This window comes from Sesamum indicum, linkage group LG4, assembly GCF_000512975.1.
Source record: "Sesamum indicum cultivar Zhongzhi No. 13 linkage group LG4, S_indicum_v1.0, whole genome shotgun sequence".
Lineage (NCBI taxonomy): Eukaryota > Viridiplantae > Streptophyta > Magnoliopsida > Lamiales > Pedaliaceae > Sesamum > Sesamum indicum.
In genome coordinates, this window is record NC_026148.1 from 8627048 (window position 1) to 8637823 (window position 10776).

The following is a 10776-nucleotide window of genomic DNA, read 5'->3' on the forward strand; positions in this document are numbered from 1 at the left end:
TCTTGTGCCAATTAAAAGATTACATCAATTTAACTACTCCAATCAAGAATTTAGCCCTTAAATAATATTTTTTATGTTAAAAAAATAGATCAACTGATATTCGAGATACATGTATTTTTACATTAATGAGGGTTTGGATTGTATTGCATTGTATCTTTGAGTTTGGACTCATTTTTTAGCTTTGTTTATTGGAGCTTGTTTGCTAGCAAACGCTACATTGTCAGCGTTGAATTTGGATGGATTTATATTGAAAACAATCATGCTACTTATCATATTATACTTAATCACTTAATAATAAAAATACTTTTTGATATCAATTATATAATTAACATTTTTGGTAACGTCAGCTTTTTCATTTTTAGGTTGATTTTCTTTTTCTAACTTCTTTTTATGGAGACAGCAATGCATTAGTTATGCCAAATCATACTTTTATTATAAATGGATACTTACTAAATTTGATTTTGTTGCAGATTATCTACTTCTCATATCTCAAAGATCATCTTTGACTATACCGTGGATATGATCATCTTTGACTATACCATTTAAGTGTTTTTATTGGGGTGATTGAACACATTTTACATTTATTGTGACTTAACGTTTATTTATTGCTCACCTTAAAAGTATAAAATATAAATTTTATGCTGTTATAATATTTAAATAAAAAAGTAAGTGATATAAGTAATAAACACCGAAATGATAATGGTTTAGACCTTGTAAAACTATGGCGATTGATGAAACCTGAAAACGTGTATGGAAACGTAGAGAGGGCAGAGCCGCATAGTTATCCGTTTCAGCTGGATAGTGGGCCTTCATTCTTGGCCCATTCACCACAGCACAACTGCTGTGGGGGGGACCAAATAACTCAACCATGATCCAGAAAGAGAGAGAAATATCTAATGTACTCGACGACCAACGTGTCTCCCATCATTTGAATCTGGATAATAATCCAATCCAAAACATTTTCCTCACTCTCTCTCTCCCTCTGTCTCTCTCTCTTTCTCTCCAACATTGTTCCTACAACTATTCCTGTTAGAGTTTCCCTTCGAATCTTCGAGTATATTCACAATCTTTGAATCCAAAAGAAGAGGAAAAGAAACAGAAAGAACGATTTTGATAGCCAAACAGCATCAAGAAATGGCTACACTATTTGCAGCTCCTTGTATACAGAAGGGCTTCGTCAATCATCAGCACCATGTTTCTTGCTCCACTTCTTCATCCTTTGGTCTATTTTCTAAGTTTAGTTGTTCAAGTAGTTCTCAGCCCTTGTTATCTTCTTCTCAAAACTCCAATTTTCTGGGTTTAGGCTTCAAAGCCCATGAAATGGTTGTTGTCAGAATTGGGAGTAAAAGATCGTTTGGGGTTAAAATGTCATGGGATGGTCCTCTCTCTTCTGTGAAATTAATTCTTCAAGGCAAAAATTTGGAGGTACCCTTTTCTTCCTTATGCCCAAACTGTTGTCTATTTGATTGTTTGTGCCTGTTAAATTGGGAAAAGAAGGGAAATATATATATATGAAGAATGAGGATTATGTAGAGCACTTGCTTTCTTGATTTGCTGCTCGTTCTAAGTAGGAAAACTAGTCTTTGAGAACAATTATATGGAGTAAAGCACTAATCTTTCCTCTTGGTATTTTGAAACAGGCTCCCACCTTAGCATGGAACATGATATTTTAGTCTTTCTTGAAATTTTGAGTCAGTTGTTGATCTTATTTTTGTTGGTAGTATTGATGAACCACCACTCACTTTTTTAAACGCATGAACCTGTGGTCTTGTGTTATCCTACATTCCAATAGCAGCTTTTTTGTGAACTAAAAACAAGATTGTCAGTAAGTTTTCTCCATTTACAGTTGACTCCCACGGTGAAGAGCTATGTGGAAGAGAAGTTGGGTAAGGCAGTGCAGAAGCATAGCCATTTAGTGAGGGAAGTAGACGTTAGATTGTCGGTACGTGGTGGAGAGTTTGGGAAAGGTCCAAAATTGCGAAGATGTGAGGTAATAACGGGAATGTATACAATCCGTATGAATTATGTCTAATAGTTTGTTGTCTAAAATGAGTTCTTAAAATTATAGGTGACTTTGTTCACAAAAAAACATGGAGTGGTTCGAGCAGAAGAGGATGCAGAGTCACTCTATGGTAGTATAGATTTGGTGTCATCTATTATACAAAGAAAGTTGAGGAAGATCAAGGAGAAAGATTCGGACCGTGGCCGCCATATGAAGGGCTTTGACAGGCTGAAAGTTAGGGAACCTGGCGCACTTGCAGTTGCCGAGGATATAGAGACAGTTCCCGATGAAGGAGATGAAGAGGAGGATGAAGAAACTGTGATCGATGAGGTGGTTTTCTTCTCCTGCATCTTATGAGTTATCATGTAATTTCCTAGGGAAGAAGATTGTAATTGTAGGAATACTTTGCAGATTGTTCGCACGAAGTACTTTGATATGCCACCTTTGACTGTTAGCGAGGCCATTGAGCAGCTGGAAAATCTGGATCATGACTTCTATGGTTTCAGGAATGAGGAAACTGGTATGCACATATTGGCTAATTCCGTTATTCATCTTTATGGTCAACAAATCTCGCAGAAGTGGCTATATTATGTGTATCTTGCAGGTGAGGTTAACATAGTGTACCGGAGGAAAGCTGGAGGCTACGGACTTATCATTCCGAAAAGAAATGGCGAAACGGAGAAGCTGGAAGCCGTTGTGGTTGATTCAGCTGTAAATTGAGTTTAAATGAAGTGTATGCATTTCTGGGAGTTTTGTAGCTTGAGCAGCTGATGTTTAGAATGATCTATGTTTTGAAAGTGGAAACTATCAAAAAGCACATGAGGTGCTTCCTATGAAGTTTATGTAAGGTGCAAAGAAACTCTTGTATGAGCGGAGTATCTGATGCAGAAATGAGAGTCAATTACTTAGAAGTTGAACAGAGTTTATGCTGAACTGTTGCACATAATTTTGGGGCCGCAAGAAATCTTCAAACATAATAAGGTATGGACGATTATCTCATCCCCATCCACCTAATGAAATAAAATCAGAGGACGATCAGAGAATCAGACCACAAAACCCAACCAATTTCTAACATGAAATGATCATTTCAAGGTCATTGACAGTCTATAAATGAGCCATTGGTTTCAATTCAGCAATAATTGTATAATTACAAATTACAATGCATCTTCATTTGCACTACAGTACAAACCAATGACGCATTATACATAAGATTCCAAAAGCTAAACCCAACACACGAGAAGGCATTCCCCTGCAAAGGGGGGGGTGGAGGCAAAAATAGTTGCAATAACAGGAAGAACAAATAAAAGGGACAAACGTTCACTTTTGTTAATGCCTTCTAGGTGTCGATGGATGCTCCAGCCAAGATAATGCTCCACCAAATCAATTAGATAAATTGTCCGTTGCAGTCTAGATTTGAAATTTCCAACTCCGAGGCCTCGAGTAGCACCCTTCTCAAGGTTTATTTTGTTTTGACTTCAGACAGCTTTTGGAGATGTTTGTTACGTTTTTCTTGCAGATAGGAATGCTCTTAATAAGAATAACAGATGAGCTTCCATTTCCCAAGTTCCTGGATAACCAACAATGCAGCCATTATGTAAGATATGGAGTGGAAATGTTAAATGAAGGTATGCAGAATACAGATGAAAAATAAAAACGAGCTGCATGTCTCTTACAATTCTGCTTGCTTCTTTTTGAGAACCTTGCCAAGTTTGTCCGGAACCTTTTCATGAGCTTCTGGTTTATTGCTCTGATGATATACCTGCAGGACATGTAATAAGCCAGGGATAATATCTAAGCATATAAACATAAATTACAGGTGCTTAGACGATTGCATCACCGAGCAACATGCCATGATGCAGTAACCTCAAGAGTCACCATAGCCCCTAATAGGACCATTCTTGAAGCATCAGAGCCATAAACGAAAAACATAGCACCAAACTTATAAGCAGCATAACTAAAGGCGATATCATCATTCTGAACCTCACAGAGAAGGCACATACACACAGAACCACGGAAAGATCTTCAAATAAGATGAATAAGAGATAAAAACTTGTTATCTATCGCAGACTGCATAACTCTGGCTTTTCATTCCCCATGAATAGAATGATATAACATGACTGCATGGCGAGTTGTCACGTTAACAAGGTAAGTTATGCCTTCAATTTTTTCTTAGAAATCTACATTATTTTGTGGAAACCTAGCGTAAACCATATGGCGCCCAACTGAAGACCAGCATTCAAGATTGCAAGAAAAATGAGCAACTTATTTTAAAGCTATGCGCACAACGAGCTCTAGGACACCTCAGAAATACCTGCATTTTAGTCCTGAAATATCATATAGTACTTAAATGTAGGCCCAGAAATTTCCCAATAAAGAAGACAAAATTAATATACAACATCATAACACACTCGAAGCAAGCACAACAGAACTGAAGAACCTAAAAAAAGAGGAAGCTTGCCTGTCGAGATCAAACAAACCATCTGAACTCATCAATAGAGTAGTGTAACAAACTCTGACGACCTAATCAACAATCAGCCACAGCCCTGTAGGAGTCAAATGAAGAAACGCACACTAGGTACGGTAGCTATTTCCAGTTGCCCCTAGCCCCTAGGTTAGGATCCTGATCAGTCAATAGGATCAAACTAACAACACCAAAATCTATTGACCTCATTGTAACATAATGAATGCCTTTTTCCTCCAACAATCTATCGCAGTCAACATAATGCAAATTATACTTGCACGCTCCAAACAATATATCATTATGCAAACACAACCCAACATTAATCACTCAAACGTTCGTGAAACGTAACCAATGCATATAATTAAAATAAATACTTGAAACAACATACAATTATGCAAACACTATCCCAGAGAAAGGAAAAGCACCGATTATTATCAACATTAACAACTAAAACTTACTTCATTCAACTGCAACTCACTTTCTTCTCCACACCCTTTCTTCTCATCAATCTTCTGCTTCTTCCCCTCGGGTTGCTCCTCCCTCACAACCATATCCACTTTCCGCTTCCTTTTGTTCCCAACACTCTCACTCTTCCCCTTCTTATCCCTCACTTTCCACATATTCTTCTTCCTATACAACAATTTCTCCAACTTCCAGTGCTCATAGCTCGTATCAATCACCGTTACTTCCGTTCTAGAAAACCCTGACAGATTCCCTTCTCGCCCATCTTCTTCCCCTTCATTTTCCCTTATAGCCAACCTTTTCACTCCCTCAACGCCACTATTACTATCGCCATTCCTAGACACCACCGCCTTCTCCGAAGCCGCATTGTTATTTTCATCACTTCCATTGTTCGAAAATGCACAAATCCTAGGGTTAGCTTGTTTTCGAGCTGATTTTTTAAATTTTGCGGCACTACTGCAATTACCACCGAAATTGAAGAGCTCATTGAGAACATCACTCATTATAGTGATCAACTGGTTGTCATCATTTCCAATAGGGTCAAGTTCGCGATTGGAAGTCGGGCTCGGGTCCGAATTTTCCTGGTTGGAAGAATCAATGTTTTGAAGGAAATTTTCAAGATCGGTTGCGCCGTCATTGGAGAACCCTTTGGCGTTCCGGAGCCGGTCCAGCCACCCCGAACCGGATTTCCCTGCCGAGACTGAGCAGAGCATTGCCGGAGAGTGTGCAGAGAAGGAGATGGAGAATGCGTTTTGAGATAAATTGCAAGTGTTGAGCAGTACAAGATTGAAGCTTTAGCCAAATGAAATGAAACTGCTGTCTGCTGGTAGTAGTTGTAGCAGGATCAGCTTCCCTTTATGACTTTATTGGTAGTGGACAACAATTTTTCGCTCAACATCAAAGCCAATAATTGATATATTTTTTTTAATTAATAATTTACACATATTGATTATTTGATAATAGTGATGATGCGCTTGAATCTCAACCCATCCAAATTATTTGAGCTTAATTTGATATCATTATTTTAATGAGTCATATTTATTAATTTTAATTTTTATATATTAAAAAAATATTTGTTTATATTTTTAAAAAATATATTAAAATATAAAATCTCATTATTTAAATTAAAAAAATAAATTAAAACAGCGCTGCAGATTATGTCAATATGAATTTCAAGTGAGATATAAACTTTCTTTTAAATTTAAAAGTTATTTACTAAAAAACAGACTTGCAAAAATAATTTCGAGTACATTAATTTTAAATATGTAATGTAAAATATTAGGAATAGAACTTACCCAATAAGTAAATAAGCCAACAATTTTTAAAGATAAATAAGCTGGACAAAGACACATCTGTATCGATATATATATATAGCACAAATATCGCATAAATTATTGTTAGTTATATTAAATTATAAAAACCAACTTAATTATAATTATATGATTATCACTTCACTCATGAAAATCATTAATTTAAATAAATTCAATGTCTAATCGAGTCAATAACATTTGAATAGATAAATATAATTTTGATAAAATATGATACCAAAATTGCAATTTTCTAAAGAAACATCATATCTCCTCGTCTTTAATGTTTATTGATCAAGAATACAACAAGAGATATTCATCTCATGTGCAAATGAAGTGCAGTAGTAGGACAGTGATTTGGACCTGATTTGCAATTCATTTCATCCTTGCCCTTACTAATTACCATAAACTTGTGGAAACTCAGTTCTCACAGATATAGGGATCTTGACTTCATGCTTTCCGTCACTCCAAGTCAAGCTTCCAAAGTAGTACTCCGTGGTGATGTTGTGCAGTGTGGTTATTTTGACCTTGAAGCTCATCTCCCTGACCTCAGGACTGAACTGCAAATGCTTAGGATTCACTTTCACAACAGTGCCGAGAGGCGGGACGACAACGGCTTCGTACTTTGAGTTTTCATCTCCAACATTTGTGACAGTTTTTCTTATAGTAACTGACCCTTTAAGGTTTGGAACTGTAATTGAAGGAAGGTTCAAGTCTAGTACAGAGTTGCTCGATTTCTTACAGGATTTGGGCCGTCCTGTAAGCTGATTGATGTCGGTTTCACTATAACCCATAGCACAGAGATAATTCACATAGTCTTGAGTTCCTATGTCGTACACTAGGCCGGGAGTTCTTGCTGCGTTCGGGTTGACAAGTCCACCACCGTAGTCGAATGGATCGGCCAGCTTTGGTATCTGTCCCTTTGCAAAAATGGGCTCTCCAGAGTAAGGGTCCATCGTCCATGCTGCACGTTTGTTTATGTTGAAACGAGTTAATGGAGATGGTGATTTAGGCATGTCGAAAAACGTTGAGTTAATTAGTAAACAACCTGTTGTGACAAGTGCTGACTTTATAGCAGCCAGAGACCAATGTGGGTGCAAGGATTTGAGGAGAGCTGCAATTCCTGCTATATGAGGGGCCGCCATGGACGTTCCTGAGTCAAAGCTGTATCCCTGTGGACTTAATGTGGTCGGAACGTACGCTGCTAATACATCAACTCCTGGTGCTGCTATCTCGGGCTGTACCATCAAAGAACATTTGAGAAAACAGATACACTCCAGTTCAACGTGTACAGGTCGGTGTATGGACAGATACCTTCAGAACTGCTGGAGAAAGAGAATTAGGGCCTCGTGATGAGAACGATGCTATGTAGGTGGAGGCTTGGTTGCCAAAATATGTCTTTGTCGGCTTCAGACGGACCACAGGATCCCTTTTTGCAATAGTTGGCCAACATCTTATGTTACTTTAGAAGTCTACAACTAGAATAACAAGGTTTGTGATCAATGTAACATGCATAGTTACCTTGTAAAACGGATGTAATTCAGTATCTGTGTAGCGATGTCAAAAGTCACTAAAATTAATGGGAAGCTACTGTAATATGGAGACAATGCGACAACGGTTTTTTTGGTTGCAATAAGCCCCAATGCACCGGCTTCCTGGACAGTTGATGCTGCTCTGATTATATCATCCTCACTTCCTTCTACAGTGAAGCAGAGCACCACTTTTCCAGCTACCCACGTATCATTTGCTGTTATGTATTCACAATACCTACACAAATAACATGTTCAATAGGAATGCAGCAGCCTTTATGAGAAAAAAAACATCAATCTTTCTATTTCCAGAAATTAATTTTGATTCTTACCGCTCCCCACCTACGTCTCCTCTCTCTATGTAGGCCAATTTGAGGAAGCCGGTATCTTTGCCATCAAACATTGCCTGACCCTGCAAAACAGAACCACTAAGGCTCCAGTGTACAAAAATATCCAGGTTGTATGTAGTGATCCATTGAACTCACAGAATTGATCATAAATTACCGTGAAAACTTGTTTGTTTCCCAGGACGATAGGAGTGGGAAATGACCTATCAATAGTACTAGCCGCGACAGATATGACCCATGGTGCTACATCCTCAACTGTTTGATATTCTGGACCTGAGTTTCCTGCCGAACATACCACTGTTATTCCATGTGCTACCGCGTGGAACGAGCCATAATAAATCACATCCAGTTTGTCTATTTCAGGATACAGAGGTAAATCAATGCCCAAGGATATCGATAAAACATCAACTCCATCATGGATGGCCTCATCAAAGGCTTTCAGAATGTCTACAGATGAAACGGCACCGCCAATCCAGCCCACCTTGTAGATGGCTAGCCGTGCTCGCGGTGCACCCCCTCGAGCCACGCCACCAGCCAGGCCCTGGAAGCTCACATTTCTTACAAACGAACCGCCTGCAATGCTGGCACAGTGCGTGCCATGACCTGCTGAGTCTCTGGTTGAGATGAACTCGTTAGCTTCTGTTGCATTAAATTCTCCATATGCAGCAAGAAACCCGTTGATGAAGTAGCGAGCCCCGATAATTTTTTTGTTGCAATGCTGTTTCGGATTGAAGGCGTCTCCCGATGTGCAAAAGCCCTTCCATTTAGCAGGGATGGGGCCCAGGCCTTTGTCATTGAAAGATTCTGACTCTGGCCACACGCCTGTTTGCGATGTTATACATGATTTCAGCATTAGAAGACAATAAGACAGACTGTAAATCATTTGTAAAGAACACAAGAAAGAAAATCAAACTCAAGACCCAATGTGGTACACAGAATGTTGTGCGCGAGTAAAATACTGGAAAATAACAAATCCACCCTTAGCAATGCAAAATCAGTAAAAACTGAAGCTAAAATATGTCACTCTGGCCGGTTCCACACTCCAACATTCACGTAGCAAACAAGCAATGAACCTGTGTCGAAGACGCCAATTATAGCACCATCGCCTTGGTTGGTATCGTGCAAAAGATTCGTGGTGGAATGAGGAGAGAGACCGAGGTAGTCCCAACTCCTCGTCGTGTGCATCTTGTATAAGCGGTTGGGCAGTACTTGAACCACGCCCGGTAACTCTACAACGTGCCAAGAGAAGAGATCATAATTTGAACTTGTAGTTATGGGCCTGAAATTCATGTGGATGTTTAATAGCTAGTTATACCCGCAATATATCGTGCCTGAGAGTCAGTCATCTTGGCAGCAAAACCAGAGAAGCCATGTCTGTAACTGTATATCATTGAATCCAGAGTTGCTTCTTTGCTGCACTTGCCATCATGAAAGCAATTACTCGCAAGAACAATGAGTTGATAAACATGATTGTTGATGTTTACCTTCCTAGAACTGAGGCCAGCATTTCATGGTGGGATTTCGTGACTAGCTCCACATCCTTGTGCTTCCTTTCTCCCATATACACAATATAAGCCTGTCTCAAATAAATCATCAATATCATATAAATTAATTTCAGCAAATTCAGACTAGCAAGAAATGAGAAACGGAAAGGCAGTACGATGTTTGGCTACTGACTTTGGTCCCACCACCTGCATCTTCATTGGCTGCAACGTTAGTTCTTGCAGCAGTGTACTGCAAAAGTAGTGTATAAACAGAAAGCCAGACAAGTGGAAGAACCAAGCTGCATTTGTTTCTACATGGAATTATAACCCTCATCTTTCCTTCACTTACAACTTCTCTCTCCTTTGATTTGCTACCAGCTTGGTAGCTATGTGCCTATATATATATATATATGTCGACAGACAGACAGAGAGAGAGAGAGTGATCATTCGAGGACACATCCAACTTTGAGTGGCTTAATCTTTACATAATTAGGTCTTTGTTGGGAAAAATACAATTTCATCCCACATGTGATACAAGAATTAAATGAGCAAAAACAAAATTATAAAAAATTAAATAGCAAATTATTCCATATATTTTAGAAAAAGAAGCAAATGATTCATTATTTAAACCATTGATAGGGGTAATTTACTGATTCTTTTTTCACATTAGATATTTGTTTATTTCACGTAACATAAGATTGTAAATTACATTTCACCCGATCTTTATTTTCTGATTGTATTTACACTATATGTGCCCCATATACGATAATGTGCAGAAAAATCAATGTGAATCTTTCAGTATAATTGTATTGCATGTCGCGTCATACTTGATATATACAAATGCATGGCAAGAACATGAAATTTCTGTTAAAATTTCATATATTTTTATATACGTAACAAATATGCATCAATATATACAGCACATGAGTCCAAAATATAAAATCAATTTATAATAAAAAGTTACAGAGGATTGCAGATTAATTATTAGGAGGCATGGTTGATGATAAGATTAATTATTAAATGGATACATGGAATATTTGATTCAGTGATAAATAATTAAGTAGAGTGGTCCAGTCATAAAGTTGGAACCTTTTGCTTGGGGTGGAAATAATGGTTCTTTTATCAGGAAAACAACTGTAAACAAACAAGAAACTATAAGCACCACATAATTTGGGAAAGCAAAG

The 10776-nt window shown here is 38.1% G+C and overlaps 3 protein-coding genes across 3 annotated transcripts; 1 reads left to right on the top strand and 2 right to left on the bottom strand.

Annotated features, from left to right (window-relative positions):
* On the top strand, positions 938 to 2923 carry LOC105160277 (ribosome-binding factor PSRP1, chloroplastic). Its single transcript, XM_011077591.2, has 5 exons — positions 938 to 1425; positions 1847 to 1990; positions 2069 to 2332; positions 2414 to 2522; positions 2607 to 2923. Exons 1-5 carry the CDS (start codon positions 1135 to 1137, stop codon positions 2720 to 2722), a joined length of 924 nt encoding a protein of 307 aa, XP_011075893.1. The 5' UTR covers positions 938 to 1134; the 3' UTR covers positions 2723 to 2923.
* On the bottom strand, positions 3099 to 5770 carry LOC105160278. The gene is made up of 3 exons (XM_011077592.2): positions 4922 to 5770; positions 3676 to 3761; positions 3099 to 3569 (listed from the first exon to the last, which is right to left on the bottom strand). Exons 1-3 carry the CDS (start codon positions 5636 to 5638, stop codon positions 3455 to 3457), a joined length of 918 nt encoding a protein of 305 aa, XP_011075894.1. The 5' UTR covers positions 5639 to 5770; the 3' UTR covers positions 3099 to 3454.
* On the bottom strand, positions 6465 to 9992 carry LOC105160279 (subtilisin-like protease SBT3.9). The gene is made up of 10 exons (XM_011077594.2): positions 9786 to 9992; positions 9593 to 9684; positions 9424 to 9521; positions 9182 to 9337; positions 8266 to 8930; positions 8094 to 8173; positions 7754 to 7999; positions 7547 to 7661; positions 7281 to 7470; positions 6465 to 7196 (listed from the first exon to the last, which is right to left on the bottom strand). The coding sequence occupies exons 1-10, from the start codon at positions 9924 to 9926 to the stop codon at positions 6628 to 6630; spliced, it is 2352 nt and encodes a 783-aa protein (XP_011075896.1). The 5' UTR covers positions 9927 to 9992; the 3' UTR covers positions 6465 to 6627.